The sequence below is a fragment of the Falco naumanni genome, chromosome 9 (genome assembly GCF_017639655.2).
Source record: "Falco naumanni isolate bFalNau1 chromosome 9, bFalNau1.pat, whole genome shotgun sequence".
Taxonomy (NCBI): domain Eukaryota; kingdom Metazoa; phylum Chordata; class Aves; order Falconiformes; family Falconidae; genus Falco; species Falco naumanni.
In genome coordinates this window covers 9285245-9306560 of record NC_054062.1, presented here as the reverse complement: position 1 = coordinate 9306560, position 21316 = coordinate 9285245, and the positions used below count along the sequence as shown (strand labels likewise).

Sequence of the window (21316 nt, the reverse complement as noted above, 5' to 3'; positions counted from 1 at the left end):
ATAAATACTCCCAGCCACATCAAAACCAAATCTCCACCACAATTAACGGATATCAAGTATATAAATACATCAGCTGAGGTTCATTAAAGAGCTGCCTTAAAGATAAATTCCTACCTCCTTTAGTTGAGAAGCAAGCTGTTGTCTCTCCTTTGAAAGTCTGCCAATTTCATCATCTAATATTTGACTCTAGATGGGGGGGGGAAAGATAGAGAAACCACATATCAGAAATAATTACCACCACATATTTCCCATAAACCTTTTTTCTTCCCATACCCTAATACATTTCCTACACACTTAAGACTTGTTCAGACTGTCTTTTAGTACCAAATGTGTCTGAAGAAGCTGGCCACTTTCTTGGAAAGCTGTCAACATATTTAGACTTTGCAAGACACAATACTACGTCTTACATTTCTCTGCAACTGGGAAAATGGTTTACCATCAGAAATCTGTAGTTTGAGCACAAATGCTAAATTTTTAGACAAACAACTGGAACACTTCCAAGCGCAACACACATCCTGATATCTCATATTCCAGGGTAACTTACTATTCCCAGTTAAATAAGAACAGAGCTTTGAAGTATACAGACAAATTAAATCATTAAGATTCATAAATATGGTTACATTAAAAACTTAACTGGTGACAGAACCAAATAAAGACTACTCAACACTAGAGCAAGAAGTGGCATAATCAACCAGTCAAAAGTCCTACTATAAATAAACAAAAAAAATCCTGATCTAAAGTTCTTTGTTCCCTTTCACAGTGCTAACCAACATTTCCATTAGATTAAAAAGCAGGTTAAGAGACAGTTACTGCTTAGAGATGGCATTAAAGGTAGAGTTCTTTTTGGATTCACTAATGAACAGAAAACACAAATGGAACGACAAATACAAGTATCTTACTACCTCCCTCTTCTCACATCTGTGCATGGCACGCTGACGAGACAGCATGTCCAGCTTTTGATCCAGAGCTGCTTTTTTCTTCTGTATATCCTGATCACAGTCAAATGGCCTTCGTTCTACAATAAAACCAAGGAGAACATACAGGTAGAATAGAAAAACTGCTACAGTGACACTTGCTTTCAGTCACCCATCTTAAGTTATTAAGAACAAATGGACAAACTCATTTTCTGTTGCATTTCTTTTTTTTTTTACTAAGGTCTTATCTTGTAAAACGAAGGTAGTAAGACTTGGTTCCAAGTGTAGCTCTCAAACACTGCATAGCCACACTGCTTAAGAATTATGGCTTTAACACACATTTACTGTAATTTCTTTTTAAACAGAACAAAGAATAGTCTCACTCATTTCTTTGCTTTTGCTTAGACTTAGGCATACTTAAGCTGACACTCTCCCACTAAGACTGGGAAAAACAATGCTTTATGAAACAATCTTCCTTCTTAAAGGACACAGAGTCCCAAGCATAAAACATTAAGCTCTTGAAGAAAATAGAAGAAAAGTCTGATTTGCATGTTACTTACTCATTCTATGTTCAACTTGTTTATCCAGGCTAAATCTCCGGACTTCATTGTTGATTGCTTTTTCAGCACCAAGTCGCACTAATTTGATATCACCACAATTTCCTGTTTACAAAATCAGAGCCAAAAAATTTTTAGATTGCTCCAATCATCTCTGCACTTTGGTATGAGAGAAAAAAAATTAAAAAACATGGATATCAAACAAGGCTTTTCCTTTATTGCTTTTCAGGGTTTTGCAACAATTTATCTGTACTGATCTAAACCCAGCTACAGAAAAAAAAATAAAATTCAATAATACCAAACTCTTAAAAAAAAAAAAAAAAGATGTTGCCTATGTCTTAGTGGTGGCTAACAGTTAAGAATGTTATTTTGAATTAACAGAACCATCTCTTATTCCCAGGTTTCTTTCTCTAGAACTTACAGAATTCCTAAGTTAGAAAATTACTGAGTACTATCAGTAACACAGCCGGTAAGTGAACACCAAATTAATGTGTAGTTACAATGCAGATTTTTTTTCCCCCATCACAGATTAGATGGCTTGCTCAGAATTCATTTACTTCGTGTTAGTCAAAAACTTGGAGGAGAAAAAAAAAAAGTCAGAGGTTCTAACATGTAAAAATTTTCAGTCTGTTTAGCATGGTCAGCAAAGTCTAATTTTATTCAAAATCAAGTTAATAGTCTTGCATTCAAATTTTTAAAGAGTACTTGGTGAACTGAAACTAACACTAAGAGTAAAGGGGTCAGTGCCTATAAAAAGACAAAGTGCAATTTATTTCAAGAAAAATGTAACACACCTTTTAGAAAAGCACATTAAAATTAATAACAGTATGAGGATGTACCAGTCATGTTCTCTAAGAGACAAAAGCTGCTTAGAGTAGCACGTAAGCATTATATGTAATCAACTGTTCCAGTTTCTCCTTCAGGCTTTGTCTATTTAACATATAAACAGAATTTTGAAATAATCCATACCCAAAGGCTCCTGTCTGTTTTGGCATTTTTCCTTAAATGCAATGATGATCTTTTTCATGAGTTCATCAACAGCAGCATTTGATGGTGCACAAACTAGAAAACGGTTTGGCTTGATCTTGGAATTTGTTTTTTTAGTTGTTTTCTCGTTCCTAGTGTTCTGTAGATTAATTAACAATAAACCAAGACAGGCTCTTTAAATTGTTTTCGTTTGTGATTTAAAAGTCAGACTGTAGGCTCATCTTAATCAGCATGCAGAGTATGGGGACTACTGCACTTGAACCCCTCTTAAGCTACGTCTTACGTTGAGTAAGAAGTCAAATGTATTAATACTGTTCGCATAAATTCCCTTCAACAACGATGTACATGATTAATCTACTGGATGCTAATATGAAAACCATTAAATGGGACAGGCCAAACAACATTCCTCGATACATAAAAATATTAAGTATTTTTTTTGTAACAAGTGTTTATACTACTGATTGTGCAGTTTTCTTGATTTTACTTTTTAAGTTCTATAAAATAAGTTTTCCAAGATGCCCAAAAGGTATTAATTCCACCTTTATGCCCTGTACAGATTTAATTAAATCAGCTTAATGAATAACACCCCCAGTAATTATCAACACTACACTTCCATTTAGTTCAAGCTATCATTGACTTCCACTGGGAAACCAAACACCAGCACATGACAATCACGTACATTGGATTCACTTACTTCTCTCAACACAAGAGACAGAAGTCCAACAATAGTTTTAGACTTCCCTGTTCCAGGGGGGCCGTGGATGAGGCAGATCTTGGGAAGCACTGGATGTTGCTTTACCATGGCATAAGCTGTCTCAATGGCTCTCTTTTGATCTTCATTGTATTCATTCAGATCTAATACCTGAAGGTAACAGACAAGGGGAAAATAACATATTACTTAATGTTGATCATACCTCCCATGTTCATTTTGTACATTTTCAGAATGTCCCCCACCCCTCTAGCTACAACTCAGAAACCTGAAGGGCATGGAAGGCTTTTGATTCTAGGTTTGCTCTACATGCACACCCAACCCTGATTCAAAAACTGTTAATGAAGGCTTCACTTACACACCTTTATTTCACATTACCTTTTCCGTATGACGCCTGATTTCCTGAACAGACACCTCTCCGGCAAGGGAAAAAAACCCCTGAAAGCTGCTTGAAGTCCACTACTAGTATTGACATCAATACAGCAGAAATACCTGAGCAGATTCAGACTCCTCTCTCCCCACCCAATCAACCCACTCTGAAAAGCACAGCACCCCAATGCTTTTGAAACCTGGCTGTTTGTGCTTGGTCATTTCAAAAACAGCACACAAAACCAGTTTTGAGAAACTCGCAGGGTCCAAATGCCCACTTGGTCACCCCTAACTATCACTTCTAGCAGCAGCACTTACAGCACTTCCTGAAGCTACGGGCAAGTCTCTGGGACAGAAGTCGCTGTAACTTGGATTTAAGATGGGTTTAAGCAGGGGACTCCTGTTCAATAGTAGTAGACCTCTGAATTTTCGATGTGTGGTCACCAGGGAGCCAACCACCACACACTTCACTTGCTTATTTATGAAGAATGACAAATTGCCTCGAGTTTGCACAGAAAGATGACAGATGGTATGCTGTTCCTTTTGTCCTATTAAAATGGAGAGGAGAAAAAACCAAACAAACAAATCACAAATTGTGAATTCAAAAGAATATCCAAATTGTTAACTGAAAGATATTCAAACAGGTCACTAGAAGAATTCACCAGAACCAAGTGCTGCCTTCTACTAGGGAGCCAAAAACTAATTCTTGCAAAAAACCCCAAACACCAGCACCATCATCCCACACAAAAAAAAACCCAAAAACCACCAAACCCCACACTCCAAAACAAACCAAAAACCAAAACAGTGCTCTGTAAAATAACTCGGATCACTGTTTTAATCGGGCAGCGTTAGTCTTGATGCTTGATAATCCTGGTAATCCACAACTTCAGTTCCAGAAGACAGTGGAAGTTCTAGTTAGTGAGACACTGAAGTTCATGGCCCTTCCTAAAGATGTATGGCAAAGCACTTAATCGTCATTAGTTTCTGTTCTTACATGAAGTATTAACATCTGTATTGAAGGAAGTCCCTAGAAAAATGCATGGAAAGCAGGTCTGCAGCTTCAGTTCCTGGCTTTTTATGAAGCCTCTAGTATGGAACACACATACTACAGTGGAAAAGCAAGTCCATTTCCTCTGAGGTAAGTGATATATTACAACTAGCAACAGCCAGCTATGAAGATGCATTTTACAGTAATAAGAACAATCCACTTTCATTTCAGCCCCATTTACTTACTAGTTAAACAGCCAGATGCACGACCAAATCGTGTGACAAGACCAACGTGATTCACCATATGGCTCTCCACCTCACTTTCTTCCCTAAAGCTGTTTTTTTCCTTTCGGACCACCAAAAAGACTAAGTCATCCTCCTTTGGATTAAGCTGCCTTGCCAAATCACTTTCTTGAAAATGAGCTAGTAAAAATACATTTAAAATTAGAAAATTAAAAGGACTATGGTTACAATACTTTCATAACTATGGTTACTATACTTTCATACCAGTACTACAATTAACATTTATTATATATACTTCAGTAATACCTATCTGTAACTTTTAAAGTTATTAAAAGCTATAGCAGAAGTCTATGAAGACTTATAACTCCATCCTGCATTCCTAAGCCTGAACAGAGAGCACTGTAGAGCAAGTGATAGACTATTTTTATTTACCAAAAGAAGGTGAAACAAAATCCCAAATAAGTGAGGTGGAAAGTGTTCCAACAGCAATCAAATAACTTTTTGTACTGAAGACACAAATCCCCTGCTAAATACGTACTTCTGTTACTTGTGCTCTGTAAAATAGCAAATTCAGGATCCTTTCTGTATTTAAAGCAAATAAAAAAAAAAACTACCTGCAAGTGCTAGCTCATTACAAGGTATTATCTACTTGAAAAGTAGAAGAAGGTTTTATTGGAAAAAAAAAAAAAAAAACCAAAAACAAAAAGCACCCCAAAAACTCTTACCCGTAAATTCTGCTGTATTCAAGTCAGCATAGAAGTTCTGTAAGTAGAAGTAGTAACTCTTCTCCTCTCTTACTCTCTGGTTTTCTATCCACTCTTGTGCCAGCTACGTGTTGGAAAGTAAAAGCCGAATAAAAATACTTCCAAGGGTATAGTGCATCAAAAGAATAGCTTAGTATGACTTAAAGGGTAAACACACTAAGCAAAACCAAAAGAAAGCTGTCAAGTACAAGACATCGAAGTCTCGCCCGTTTCTTTCTTAATATATGCATACACATTACATAGAAACACAGAGGGCAAGCAAAAGTGCTTCCTCCCCACACACACACCCTTTCGTGTACTTTCTTATACAGCTCTTCGGAGTAAACATGGGTTTCCCCTTTTGCATTTACACCTTAAAATACCAGCATTAGCCTGTTACTGACTTCATTTTCTACCTTATTTCTATGGGAGAAGTGACGCAATGACTGAACGTGAAAGCATGCAGGCTTTAATTGAAGGAACTGTACTTCATCACTATTAAAGTTTTCAAAGATTTCTGTTTTAAGCTTTATATGCTATAAAGGGGAACCACTTCCTTTCTTCCTCCTTTTGCATGCTATTGTGAATTAAAGAAAAAAATTTCATTGGGGTGGTGACAGTCCTCAATCTTAAGCATAACTGTTCAGATTATTTCCCCCAAATCATTCCTCTATTCAGATCTGTACCAGAACATTTTCAGAAGACAAAGGACATAAACCAGTTCTTAATCTCTTGGTAAAATGTACTATAAACTGATGAAAACAAATCAAGAGGCAGATAGCTACTTACAGTTTCAAAGGCATTTAGCATCATCAAGGGGAAAAATGTATTAAAATAGTCATTGTATCCCTGAAATCGGACAGGAACAGAAGCTACTACAGACTGCAAGAGAGTACTTGGAGGTCCAAACTGGCTGAGGTTCATAAACATGTCGTAAGTCCACTTTAGAACTTCATTAACAAAAATACTATGATCACGCTGCTGAGTGCCAAGAAAGGAAGAATAATATGGTTCTTGGGCAGGCCTTCTGGAAATATTTGAAGCATTGTCATTCTGTCTGTTTCCTGACTGGAGAACATTAGAAATACGGGGTTGAGACACATTACTGAAACTTGAAGACTTGCAGGTTTGATTTCCTACTGGAATACCCTTTGCATTTGGTGGCCTGACCACGACTGGTTTTGCTGCATTCACTTTGCTTTTTGAAGCTGGTGGTAACTTTTTAATATCTTCGAGATCCTTGCTGAAGGCTGCATTCCGTGAAGAACTTGCTGAGCTGAAAATTTTGGTAGTGGAAGGCTTTCTTGTTTTAGAAGGTGGCATGAAAGAAGGTTTGGCAAACAAGTGATCAGCTTCCGAGCTGGTGGCTGAATGCTTACTACAGTACTCTACTGGCTTTTCCACTTTTTCCATACAGTCTTTGTACTTACACTTCACAACAGTCAAGGATTCATTCTGCTGAAGGCTTTCAGCAGTATCAGTTTCCTCTGGTTTGTTACCAACTTCAACGTTAACTTGAACACTTTCCTCCTCAGAACATAATTCCATATCCACAGGATCTGACTGAGTTAAAAACAGATCATCATCATCATCTTCACTGTTTTCATTCAATTTACACCCATTTTCTTTTGAAGTTGTCTTCTCACACTTGGGCTGGACAATGCAACATCCTCCTGGAGGTTCATCTTTATCATCTCCAACACGTGCAACAGAAAAGAGACTTGAATCCATAGGTACAGGAGGAACCCTCATACTGTTATCCTCTGATTTTCTGTTTGAACCTGAAGAATTAGGCATTTGAGAGAGACATGTCTTCTCCTCCACACACAGGCTTTCAAATATTCTCTCACTGGCAGAGGAAGAGTCAGCCTCCTTCCTTTTTTCCTCTCTCTGGTTTTCAACAGACCCTTCAACAGATGCCCACTCAAAAGTTTTAGGCTTTTGCTTCATAGTTTTTACAACCATTTTGCTAACTTTTCTGTTCCTACTTTCAGAACTTCCTGCAAGATTTTTCACTCTGGCACTTTTTGGGGGTCTCGTCTGCCTTAAAAACTGAAGGTCTTGGCAGGCTAACATTTTTTTATTATGTTTTATAGACAAACTCTGAGGAGCAATTAGTTTAACCTTCTGTTTCTGTGCAACTCCAACTCTCCCTGCAGCTTTGCCATAGCTGCGCAGTTGAGCTAGACTCTCTAAAGAGCGCTGGGATAAATCAAACGCTTTGCGGGGTGCCTTCTTCAGACCAAGTTTTTCCACAGTTGATGTTGGCGCAGGACACTGCCGAACCTTCCTTGGAGGAACCACAGCAGGCATTGACCTGCCAGGTTGAGAATTTTTTGGAATACTTTGAAGCAGTTTTTTATTTTGTGCTGTTCTAAAAACAGGAGAGGCTTTAGGACTTCTTTGAACAGTTCTTGCTACTTTAGATTTTGCTATATTCTTCTGTGGGCTTACACTATTCTTCTTAAGGGCCAGCTTTGAAGCTAATGAGATGTTAGATGTAGATGCTCTGGGTTGAGTCAATTCTGAATCCAGGGTCAAGTCTTTAGCAACAGTATCCTTGTCTGCAAAACCCTCCAGTTCATCTTTTGCATTTCCCTTGCTAACAGATTCCTGCAGTGCTGAATTAGTTACTTCGTTTGTATTATCAGATTTTATCTGATGAGACACATCTTCTATCTGCTTTTCTGCCAAGTCTGTTGCTGCTTCTTCCGTGGTATTGTCACTTATGTAATCCACATCATAACCCCACTGATTCGTGCAATCATTCAGGAAGTCATCTGAACTAGTACTGTCAACCTCTGTTGAAACACAACCTTGTTTATACTCCTGAGTTTCTTCCATACTATATGCTTGAGTATCTTGCCAAACAGAAAAGACATCATCTTCTGTTTCAAATTCGAAGTACTGAGATTCACACTCTTCGAGAGACATCAGAGAGCCTGGCATCTTTGATTCTATTTTGCTATCACTATTAGAAATGCAGCTAGAAGTTGAAGGCTGCTTTTCAGGACACACATCTTCATCAATTTTCTTTGTTTCCTTCTTGTTAGGCACACCTCCTTCATCAGAAGAGTCTGAAATTATGATGACTTGATTGTCAGGGCAATCTACATCGCAGGGAGACTTGGTATTCTGGCCATCGCTAGAAGATCTTACAGCACCTTTCACTTTCCTTTTAATATCACATACATTATGATGTACTGCGCTTTCTTGGCTTGAATCAAAGGGAAAATTGACACTTTTGGCATATGCAGTTAAAGATAATTTACTGAGTTCTTTATCAACCTGGGAGTCTGTTAAAGTATTATCTCCAGAAACCATCTTCATAAAATCCTCCTCTTTCTTCCCCACTGCATTATTCTCTCTCTTGAAATATTCTGAGAATTTGAACAACCTGTCACTTGATTCACACTTCACTGACAGTGGCCTGATCTGAGCAGCAGGACTGGACATATCCCTCTTTTTTTCAGAGGTAGATGGAACATGACTGTTTGCTGAAGTTTTATCCATACAAACGATCTTTGAAATTTGACTTTTAGAGTCATATTTAACAGAGTAATTTAAATCAGGCTGTTCCCGGTCTGAAGTTTGCATGTCAGTGTCTTTCTTAAACACAGACTTTAACAATGAACTTGGTTTTTCATCAGTGGATTCTTTTTTCAGTAAGGTGTCATTAATCCCTGAGAGCAAATCATTGCCATCTTCATTTTCCTGCATACCAGGTTCATTTTTAGAGGAGACAGAACAATCTTTTGGTGTTTCTTTTGGTATCTGTTTAGTGGGAAACAGTCTGGATTGAAACGCACTGTTGACACTTTTCTTCTGTGTACTTTCACAACACCTCGAAGATGGAGTATTGACAGAGGTTTCATTTTCACACACAGTACTCTGTCCCTGATGTTTAGGACAATCTTTGCTCGTACATTGATAGTCAGTGCAAAACACAGGTTGTTTTGCCTCTCCTTTTGAAGCACTTGTTGCTAAACTGCAGTTTTTCAATTTGTATGGCTTCACTAGCTGCAATACTTTTGAAGGGCATTCAGTTTTCTGTATCTTGTTTTTCAAATTCATCAGTCTAGGCACATCTACTTTAAACTTCAAAGAGGAACTGGGAGACATATTGCTTTCCTTTAGATCTGAGCTGTGAACATGTTCTGGAGAACCAATACGAGTTTGAGCAGCCAGGCATGTTGGTGTTGTGGGTTCTGCTTCACTTTTGTTTTCTAACTCGCCACCTCTTCTGAAATCTGAATGCTGGGCACTTGGATTAAAGCACTCGTTATCCTTATTGCATTTCCCTCCCACAAGATCATTGTTCCCGTCTTCCTGAAAGTTCCCACATACTCTTGCTGCCAAAGCGTTCTGTGGGCAGATATATTCCTGAGTTGTCCAGTCATTAACTTCCTTTTTAATATTCAAGAGGCCTTCAGTGGATGTCCAAGAGCTTGAACTTTCAGATGCATCTCTACATTCCTCTTCACAGGTACTCTTTCCAGTAGGGAACAGGTTCTCTTGGCAATCTTCATCTCCACCTTCCTTTGACATGACAGCAAATGGTGAACAAAGGTCACTCCTGCCATGTACACTCATCCTACATCTATCACCACCTGCACTCTTCTCTTGCTTTATAGAAACAGCAGGCAAATTTGTAGAGTTTGCATTGTTTCCTGCAGCCACAGAGGTATTCAATGCTCTGCCCTTTATACTTCTTATAACTTGCTTTAAACATATTTGTAATTCCTGGGTTTCCTGGATGTTCAGTTGCCAACCTAAAGATAGATTTCCTCGCAGAAGAAGATTGAGTTTGTCTAGGTACTGCTTGCAAAGAGCATGCTGCCCAATTTGATAGCCTTCTCTAAGAAGGCTGCGTATCAACTGCACACACGCGTGCTGCACAGAGTTAGAAGCTTGTAAAGATACAGCTGATGAACCTCTCACACAATGTCCAGATGCTTTTTCAGTGCATCGTGTAAATGCTATAGCTGGAAGCTTAGCACATCTCACCACGGCTTCCACCCATTCTTGGGAGCTAATCCACAGCAAATGCAGGCACTTTTTATTTCTGTGTAGCTCAATAATGGACACCAAGATCAGGAGAAAAAATTCAGAGATTTTGTCACACTGCTGGATTCTTTCATTGAGAATATTCTTGATTTCTGAGCAGAGGTAGTGAATGACCTCTACTATATATGCTACACCCAAGTCCTTGAGATCCATAAGTGACTGGACAAAAGGGATGAACCACAGAAATGTGCTGTGATGGACACGCATATCTCTGCCAATATCAGACTGAAGCACATTAGCCAGTGTTTGCATATCTTCGTACATGTTGGGGCAGTAGTCTGGACAAATGGCAGTCTTCCATCCAGTATCCTGAAAAATAAATTCACCACACATCATCCCCATTACACACATCTGCACAGTTTAATCTCCCAGGTTTTTTTTCTAGGTGTAAAGGTTAATTTCTTTCAAATACATGTTCATTAAATAGTAACATCTCTTATATCCTAATGTAGTTCAGATTTTAACTTAAATGCAAAAAATAAAAAAATCAAACTAATGTATGTATAAGGAACTAATCTCCTAAATTGTAACTCATGAAGTGTAAAGTAGTATTTCCTTTAAAAATAAATTCTCCAAAGATGTCGTTATGCTGACGTAATTTAACCTCAATCAAATATACATTCAAAGCCTTTGAAAGGCATTTCATAAACAAAACAAAGAACATTCACAAATGTTTATTCTGCTTTATAACATATATATAATAGTGCCATTTTAGACAACAGTCCCATATCTGAAAGTACATCAAAGCGTACATCACTACTCCATACTCAACGTATTAGTTTAAAATCCTGAGAAACAAAACGTAAAATACATAAACACAATCAGCAACTTTTTTAAAAAACGAATTCATATTTTTGCTGAGGTAACAATGTTTGTTTCAATCTTGATACAAATTCTTGGCCTTTAATACCATCCCTGCCTAATTCTAAAACATGTTCTTCTTACAGCCTGAAAGTACCAGTTAAACAAGAAGTGGCCACACTGGATGCTGTTTAACATACGTCACTGTTATGTGCCTTATTTAGTATATTTTTTCTTTACTACATTACTAGTAGAAACAGAATTATCTTCCACTCCATGTTTTATAGATGGTTTAAACTGACAGTGCCATTCAGTGATCACAGTTCAAAGAACAGGGCAGTAAAATACTGGTTGAATACCTTTTGAGGCTTTTCTGTGTTATAATTATACACAATCTGACTGCAAGTAACCGTATCATCATCGTAGTCCCACTCCGGTTCAGATTTTGTCCTAAAAAGAAATACAAATCATTATAGGTTCCACACAACTAACTAAAACTATAAGAAAGCCAACCAGCCAAGACACAAATTTCACTTTTCAGATACTGACCATCTGACTATTAGAACTTGTCTGTGATGAAACATACCGATGAAGAGATATCATATTTAAAATGATAGAGCTTGTTCTATCCTGTTTGTAAGAGAAGGGGGGGGAAGAGAAGGCCTCAGGAAAAAGCTTTCTACTGAGCCGTGGATTTGACTACCTAGAACAGAGACCCAGAAGAACTCCATTTTCTTTGAATTTTATATGCATAAATGCAGCTCAACAGGGCTGCATACTCATAAACTTTGTATGCAACTATTTGAACACAACACTCAAATAGCTGATTTAACTGAAGAAAGTCTCCCTTTAACATGCATTCCTCAGCTATCTAAAGCATTCCATGTATACGTATCTGTAGCTATCCATAACATATAAAAATACTGAATATTTAAGACATTGTCAGTCAAAGTTGAATCAAAATATATGACAGGAAAACAGTAAACAACTGGTATAGTTATCCAGGTACTGTTTTCCACCAACTTTTTACAATTTGGCACAATTCCAGTTTTCCAAAACAGAAGGTGTTCCTGAAGTCTTGAGGCCTGGATTCTGACAGAAATCCTTAAAAGGGACGATCTGCCAAAATATGGGAGTTCAAATTTACGTAACAAAATTCTGTTCCCATAGAAGGGATTTCCACACTTCCTAACAGTGTACTAACCAACTACTTCTGCACTGAATAAACACTTCACATAATTAACTTTCTGTTAAATATGGACAATATTGTCACTCAGAAGCGATATACAAAATCCATTTTATCAGGATATAAGTATATCAAGACAAAACCTTCCAAAACCTATGTGTATTAAAGCACTTCCTTTCAGCAGTTCACTGTTATCCAAGCTATTAAAGGACAGTTCCATGAATCTCACTTTAGTAGCCTCCCTGAAAGGAATACATCTGCAAAAGGAGTAAAATTTTTAAGACCATACAGTACCATTGATTAAATCTAATCTTGAGAAACATTTAAGTCTTTACAAAAGCTGAAAGTAAACTCAAATCAGTTGTCATCTGGAACTACAGTAAAATCTGAAACTGTTATCCACCAAAAATCCCATAATTTTACCAAGAGTCTCAGACACGGCAATCTTCGTTAAAGTGCAAATTGATTATAGCAATAAACAAACACTGAACAGTTAGCAGCCTTCCTGATTCAGGGGAAAAAAAAAATATCCTGAAAAGTGTAACAGATATCACGGTAGTCAAAAAGCATGTATTTTTTAGAAGAACCTCACAAGCTTGGGGGACCTACTTCATCTTTTCATTGCTTGAAGTTGGCAACATAAGATTTTTTTTTTTTTTCACTTGCCACCTCCCTCCCCCAACACAAATTAAGGCAGCACTGACAAGAAAACCAAGACCAAGCTAGTACACTACCTGGTATTAAAATCATAAAACTGTTCTAGTCTCTTCATAAAACTGACCTCTTAAAGCTACTGCGTATATTTTTTATTTCATTGTTGTAGCTCTCACTGTTGATAATGGTTTGAAAGGCCTGGACAGGATCAATAAGCTGACCCCACACTTTAGATCCGAGCTGATCCAAAATAACCATGAAACAATGTAGCGCTGGCCAGAAGGGGTCAGTAGAATCATCTGAAACATATGAGTAATATTGGGGAGAGTTGAAATGCAAGAGTCCTGGACATTCCTACGCTAAGCTGAAGTTGAGAGTAGTTGGTTTTCATTGATTTTTCTTAAATACTAACATTAAAAGATACACAGTCTAGTAAGTTACAACTATACTTTCGAACTCAGAAAAAGAATAGAAAAAGTCAAACTTGCTTATCTGTATGGACACTGCTCCGTACACAGTCTTAAATCAACAGCAACCTGAATAACTATTACTAACATTTCCCAGCTCTATGAAATTGATTCTTCCACACAGATTTTTGCACTACTGTTCTAAAAAGTGGATACAACTTACACTGCTATGACAGTTTCTACTTCAACTCTAAGCTAGAAGCAATTGATTTTCCTTCAAGCATGTTCTTCCTCCAACACGTAAGATAATATCATATCCTCAATAAATGTACTAGGCTTATAAAGATCTAGTCATTTAAAAGGCAGCCCTGGTCTTGAGCTCACGTGTCATTCCCAGGCTATGCCATGGCACATGGCCTACAAGAACAGCCCAAGGGCTACCAGTCTAAGTTCTGAAGTCTAAATTCCCAACTGCAAAAGGGCTTCCCTCAAACAGATGGACAAAAGAGTCAAATTTTAAGCAAGCTGTGGCAACTCAGAAGGCAGCATTTCTTCATCTTAGGACTCAAAACTCAAACTTCATGCCACACTGAAGTGTGCATCCCCGTAAAACCTGTACATTAAATGAAAACAATATGGTAGAAATCATAGATTTGTCCTCTCAACACCTCTAAGTCAGCCTTACGCAAAGCACCACCATCCCTCCTCCACTGAAGAGTGAGCTTGAATACCATTTGTCAGTATTGCCCAAATATTGTGCAATATTGGCCATCTTCCAGAAGATAAGCCTTGCTTAAAATCACCTTAGCATTACACTACTAAGAATTTACTCAATTAAACAAGGAAGTTTGATAAAGATGAAAAGCAAGCTCTGAACTGTCTTAATCTCAGTATCAAAATTAGTTACCAGCTGCTTCTGCCTCCATGGTGTGAAGTATAGACTGCATGAAATCATTTTGTTTGTCTGGGCCCAGTAACAAGGAGTCCATAGCTTGTTCTTCCAGCACTGTTAGCAACATACAAATCCCTACAAAAAGAAAAAAAAAAAAAGCAACCTGTCCATATATTTGCAAAAAACTAATTTTCACCAAATCATGGACCATTTTCCAAATGCCATTACCAGTGTAACACTTGACCAAAGATTAGCAGCAGCATGAAACTAACTAAACACTATCTTGCTACTGCAGTTGCAACGTTCAATCTTCCCATTTGACATGCCCCCAAAATAAACAGCACCTATGAAGTAACAGAGCTCTAACTTGAAAAAGGTGCTTACAAGATGGGAAAGACTACACATACAAATTCATTTCTGATTATACTCACCTAGCCAATAGTTCTTGTAGTTAGCAGTATCATATAAATGAGATGGCAGAAGGATGAGTTTACCCTTTTCAATCATTGAAGAGCTGTAAATATCTGGATTCTCAAAGAGCCCCAACTCAATAACTTTGAACAAGCAAGTCAGCACTTCCTGTAAGTCATAATAATCATCCCTGTCAACCTTCCCTAAATTCCTTGCTGTTAGGATGGCCCATCGACGAATCTTAAGGATTGAAACAAAAGTTATTAATGAAAAGAACAAATAAAAATCACAATGCTGTAAGATGAGGACACTGCTACTACAAATTGGACAGAAGTATATTTTTCTAAAGTAAGGTCTCATAATTGCAAGTAAGAGTTTTTTTCCAAAATAACCTTAGAAAAAGGCTTGTATACCTACAAGATGTAACAAAGTTAAAATTCAGGGTAATAGTTACACATAAAACTCTTTGGGATTCATGTGTATTTGAGTTTGTGTTTGCTTTTTATTGTTTAAGCATTACTGACCAACATTTTCTATTTGGATAACTGTATACTACTACTGTAACAACAGATGTGAAGTTGTGCTGTCAGCACAGGACACTTGTCATTTCTTGCCTTGGTGAAATCATTCTCTGACCTACTGAGAAAGCTTCAGAGTTTGAGAAAGTGTGAAGTACAATACTATTAAACCTTCTACTGTTTCTTAGGACAACCTGAAATTTTGTACTCCATGTTGGTGTTTCACTAAGCCAGCCTTGGAAATGGCACAAGCCACAACCTGCTCACCAGCCATGCAAATGTAACCTGACTTTCCAAAGCTGCATCAAATGAGGTGGAAAAAAGATGGTACGAACACACACTCTCACAATATAAACAAGCAGCCCAGCTGAGTTACAATTCAATACTCCTTTGAGTTACACATCTGAATTCAATTTACAGATAAACATACCACACAGGGCCTTTTCTAAGGTCATGAAAAGAAAGCACTCAAGTCTCCCTTCAGTATTAACATGGTGCACGAAACCAGAAGTCACTGGTCCAACAGGCCTGCCCAACTGCAGCAGGGTGTATGTTCCTAAGTCTTCTGTGTATCACTGTTTGTCAGTACTCTTCCTTATTATTGATACCAGTTTCACTTCTAGGATGTGTATATGTAGTTTGAAGGAACAGTCTTCTTGCTGGATTATACATCATCTTCAAAACAATGCAAAAACACAGGCACACATCTGTACTGTTTTGAGACTGTCAGGTCTTTTTGTAATCCCTCAAATCCTTTTAAACCAGCAAAAAAATAGAAGTGTTGGTAACAACTGCAATTGCAAAGCCTCTCAACCCTATCAATCTAGACACCACCAGCATTCCAAAATTTCTTTTTGTTAGTTTCTTAAGAGACTGGATTCAAAATGAGAGCAATCTCTGCTATGTACACTAGCACAAATGATAACAAGATCAGCTGACACTTCTAAATATCAGAAAGAAGGGAGCTCTCCTGTTTACACTTTCAAATGAACTTTTGATCTCTGGCTGTTCAATATTAAAATATCCCATATGGATTCAGACACAAACAAAACAAAAAAAAATCTGCAGTTTTGAGTTGTTCCACCACGTAATACCCAAATCAATTAAAAACCAACATTGCCTCCTTGTAATGACAAAATTCAGTGACGATTTAAGAGGAAGCGCACTGCTGAACACCTCTTCTTGCAAGTAACTACTATTCTCTCTTTTTCAATTTTTAAGGTTCTGAGTATTACTGAAACACGAAAGCATCTAGGAATGGAGAAAGAACAGGGAAGGAGAAGAGGATTAATATACTAAATTACAAACTCTGGCCCATTTGAGAAGAATTCTGTTTGGAGTATAGGACGGAAATTTACAGTTTGATTGAACATTTGTAACTTTGGCTGACTAAATGCAAAAAGTAAAGTGATTCTAGAAGGGTCTTCTCTGCTTCAGCAAGCGTAACTATATTCCTACTGAAATCTCATTTTCATATATAAAGAAAAAATACAGAAAATCAAACACTTAAAATTATGAATGCTACTGTTTTCACATTCTTGCTATTGAAAATAAGAATCTGTTCTGATGCTATTTAAAACAAAGTTTTAGTGGAACAGAAAAAGTAACTTACCACTTCATTCGGGTGCACCAAAAAGAGATAAATTCCTGGATATTTCTCAAAGACCTGAAAGGAGTTGTGACTTTGTTCCATTCTACAGAGCACTTCCACACACAGCTCACCTAAAAGGATAAAACACTGTTATAGTAAGGAATAATTTATATGATCACAAAACAACAAAACCCTGCACTATTCAGTGTCAAAATAAATGTAAAATACATATACACACACACAGTCGTTTCAGTTTAACTACTATTTGTTATTTTCACCTCCTTCAGTAGAAACAGTACCATTCTCTTCCAACTGTATACAGTAAGATACATACTGACTTTATCATGCAGCAGCAGATACGGATATTTCAGTATTTCTACAAGGGGCACTCGTAGGTTATTCTCAAAATCTGGGCCCACATAACCAGACAGTGGTGTCTCTCCATTCTCATCCACTATAAACAACTCATCATCTTCTCCATCTTCTTCCCGCATGGATTTCTCAATGTGGGCAACAAGACGGGAGGTTTCCAACTTCCACAGGACCTATTCAGCAGGGAAAACAAACTAATCAAACTGCACTTGTGAAGAAAGTGATTAAGGACAATATTACCACATGCAGAAACCTTAACTAGACTTCCAAAACTTAAAATTTCATTTTGAAGTTTCTTTCCAAGCGTGGTGTGAAGTAATGAAGTCTTGACATGGGAATCCAGATTGTGCAAATCACAAAACTCTCGCTTCAGAGTTAAGATTACGAAGTAATTTTTATAAGAGTGGCATTCAAACCAGAAGCATTTTTAAAACTGTTAAATATCCAAAAACCATTCAATAATTATCTCAGGCCATAGGTTAGTCACAAAACTTCGTTCCACTGACCAATATAAAGAATTGCACGATACCGAAAACAACCAGGAAAGTGGGAAAAGCAATTTTAGCATCTCGCCTTCTCATGTATTTCTCAATGTATTAGTGGAAGGGAGTGAACATAAACAATGCAAACAGACTGACTTACTGAATTTTTGTAGGGGATTCAGCTCTGTCATGGTTTAACCCCAGCTGGTAAATAAGTACCACGCAGCCACTCGCTCACTCCCCAGCCCCTCACACTGAGGGATGGGGAGCAGAGTTGGAAAGGAATGTCCAACCCAAGGGTTCAGATAAGAACAGTTTAATAGTTGAAATAGAGTAAAAATAAAAGAAAAATAATAACAATAATGACAATAACCGTTATAATGAAAAGGGGAAGGGAAAGAAAATCCAGAGGGAAAGGAAGAAACACCTGGTACCCAATGCAACTGCTCACCACCCACCGACCATGCCCAGCCAGTCCCTGAGTAATGACCTGCCCATCCTGGCCACCCCGCCAGGTACACACACCAAGTGTGAGGCTGGGTCAGCTGCCCTGGCTATGCCCCTTCCCAATTCCTGGTGCCCCTCCAGCCTTTTCACTAACAAGGCCTAAGGAACTGAAAGGTCTCACATCAAAGCCAAAACACAGCACTGTACTAGCTCCTGAGAAAATGATTAACTCCATCCCAGCTGAGACCAGGACAAGCTCACTGAACACTACTCATCTAAACTAACTGCTCCAAACCTCAATTAGAAACCAAGTTTATTTCCTACAATTAACAGATACAGAAAGGAACTTTCAGCAGTCCAGCCACTCCACTTATTTCCAATCTAAGCTCAGATGGGATTGCCCTCCACAGAAGTCTAGCTGACTAATTTAAAGAGCAACTTTTTAGACGTCTGAAATATGACCAATTAGCTACAAATAGCCATTTTACATATATATACACATAAGGGAAAATAAGCTTTCCAAAATATAAAATTGGACACTAACGAGGGAGAATTACAAAAGCCTTATAACAAAATAAAGAGGCTTTTTAACTTTTTTGGTTTTAATCGCATAATCTCACAGGCTTACAAGATCAGCTCTCCAAAATTTGAGCATCACAGAAAACTACGAATGAGAGAAATGAAAGCAAACCAAAACAAAACAAACCCAAGAAGAGAGAGAAGAAGAAAATACTTTAAAGAAAAAGAGCTGTTAATTTGTTTGGCAGGTGTTCTTTTTTTCAGACATCAAACCATCACAGCATGAATAAAGTTCAAGCTATCATGTCTAGTCGGCAACTTCCCCCTACTGTTTTAGTTCTTGCTAATTTAGGGATATGCAAAACAATAGGGTCATCTTGTTTTACCATCAGTTCTTTGCAACTCAATATAAAAAAAGCAGTTAAAAAACAAAGTACCCTACTCCCAAAAACCAGTAAACCACAACCCCTGCACAAACTCCCCCCTACACCGAGGCTGGACCACAGAAGACTCTTATGAAGTTTTCTTTCAGTTCTGAGTCCTCCTACTCAGTAATGAGCAAAAGCCAAAGTCTTTTATTAATTACCTCATGCAACCTTGGCAATTTCTCCCTTGCTTTGTGGTATTCAACCACACACTCCAAGCAGTAGCAGAGATCATCATTGGATCCTTCAAAATCTTCCAGGGGCAACTGTTTAGAAGCATAGCTCTTCAGGAACTCAGTGGTGTCAGAACCACTAGGTGTACACCATCGACATGTGCTCATTCTTTGGATGGAAAAGAGAAGGAATTAACAGAAATCCAAAGACTGAAAGTGGAAAAATACTTCCTTTCAGCCACAACAGTACCTAATTTTCAAGTGTGATGAGTTTCATTAGCAGTATACAATGTTCTTGTATCACACAGGTGCACGCAATAAAACCAAGAAACACAGATTAAAGCATTAAATGAGCATTACAGAAAAATGCCTGCTGAATGGCAAACATTAAGAGTAAAGCATCATGAAGTCAAACTGCATAATTTGCACCCTAGGCCTAGGAAACAACATATGAAAATTCACTTTACATGCTAAAAAAACCCTCTTGCACACTTAACACATACTTTCCAGAACTACAATGCTAAAGTTCATTATATTGCTTTACTGACATCTGTGGGATCTAGATTTAATAAAGCACAAAATTTAATTAGCTTTTTTCCTTAATCTACTGCTAAAATTTATAGGTCAACAAATCCCTGTTGTCAAAAGCAAAGAATATTTATACAAAACTTTCCTGTCTTCGTTATTACTACAGTTAGAAAACATCGTAAAATTCTCACTACAGATTGCTTCCTCTAAAAGTTCTTCACTAAGCAGCCATACAGTCATCTCTGATCCTACTAGTCTGAAAAACTCAACAGAATACTAGAAAAGCATGAACACTTGAACTGTGTAAAAGGAAAGATGGTAGCTGCTTCTGTTATTCAGCATAACAAAAAATGCAAGAGAAATCTAGATAAAGCAAGATCATGCATTTCCCCATACATACATGCACATGGGGGAGGGGGAGGGGAAATACAGTATTTACCTTTGGAAAAGAAGCTATTTGATGTGCAGGTGTGCCAGGTCACATGGTGGGAAAGAGAAGGGTGCTGCCCTGCAGCCAGGGAAGGAGGCTGACACCCTCAGCCATACATGCCCTCGAGCGCACCACAGCAAAGCTGTTATCTTCAATAATCCATCCCCTGGTGACCAAGGCTTGACGGTGACGCTGTTCCAAAGATCTAGAGCAAAACGGTAAAACATCGGAAAGCGGTTCAGTTCACATGTTATAGACTAAGAATTACTTTGGTATTTAGAGTAACATAAACACACATTTACTGAGGTGGCAAGTATGGCTCACACCTGAATCCCGTCACGCAAATGCGGGCAAGACAGTATCTATCGCACCTTTTTCTACCACAAAGTGTAAAAACTTATCTACGCAGGTTAACAAGCGCGCAGGGACACAGAAACCCCGGCCGCGCACTGAACCCTTTGCTCGTAACGCTCCGCTGCCGCCGCGTCCCAACGGCCGCGCACCAACGGGTACCGGCACCCGCCGCCGGGCCGCTCGAGACAAGGCAGCTTCGCTTTCCCGGTTTAAAGCGCCGCAGCCGCTCCCCGTGACGCAAATAGCTCCTCCAAACGTCCCCTCCCCGGCAGCCCTGCCCGGGCCCGCCACCCCAAAAGGGACCGGAGCCCAGAGCTGCACCGCTTGCTTCCCGCCAAGCAGGCCCGGGCCGGCCCAGCGGGTCCGCACCGCCGAAACAAAGGGAAACCCCAGCGGCACTAGGCCCCCCCAGCAAAGGCAGCAGCGGCGGCGCGGTCCCGGGGGGAAGTCCCGTCCCGTCCCGCTCACCTCCCCCGCGGCCGCCCGCCACGTGCCCACCGCCCGTCGCGGCCCACCCTCCCTCAGGCCACGGGGTGACCCCCGCTTCCGG

At 38.7% G+C, this 21316-nt stretch overlaps 1 protein-coding gene across 5 annotated transcripts in view; it reads right to left on the bottom strand.

The window, feature by feature from the left end:
• The window catches only part of SETX (senataxin), a 32198-nt gene extending 10882 nt beyond the window's left edge, over nucleotides 1-21316 (bottom strand). For 2 of the 5 annotated variants that reach the window (XM_040607518.1, XM_040607517.1), the window contains exons 1-17: nucleotides 20422-20772; nucleotides 19443-19623; nucleotides 17371-17581; nucleotides 17058-17167; nucleotides 14948-15167; nucleotides 14532-14651; nucleotides 13345-13516; nucleotides 11737-11827; nucleotides 6299-10885; nucleotides 5492-5594; nucleotides 4770-4946; nucleotides 3855-4084; nucleotides 3153-3320; nucleotides 2441-2597; nucleotides 1475-1576; nucleotides 903-1015; nucleotides 115-186 (exon numbers count right to left, since the gene is read on the bottom strand). In XM_040607518.1, coding sequence (XP_040463452.1) covers nucleotides 115-186; nucleotides 903-1015; nucleotides 1475-1576; nucleotides 2441-2597; nucleotides 3153-3320; nucleotides 3855-4084; nucleotides 4770-4946; nucleotides 5492-5594; nucleotides 6299-10885; nucleotides 11737-11827; nucleotides 13345-13516; nucleotides 14532-14651; nucleotides 14948-15167; nucleotides 17058-17167; nucleotides 17371-17581; nucleotides 19443-19622 — 6813 coding nt within the window. In that variant the 5' untranslated portion in view covers nucleotide 19623; nucleotides 20422-20772. Of the gene's footprint in view, nucleotides 1-114; nucleotides 187-902; nucleotides 1016-1474; nucleotides 1577-2440; nucleotides 2598-3152; nucleotides 3321-3854; nucleotides 4085-4769; nucleotides 4947-5491; nucleotides 5595-6298; nucleotides 10886-11736; nucleotides 11828-13344; nucleotides 13517-14531; nucleotides 14652-14947; nucleotides 15168-17057; nucleotides 17168-17370; nucleotides 17582-19442; nucleotides 19624-20421; nucleotides 20773-21234 lie in introns of those variants that run through there. The other 3 variants (XM_040607516.1, XM_040607515.1, XM_040607514.1) reach the window with 3 other exon arrangements.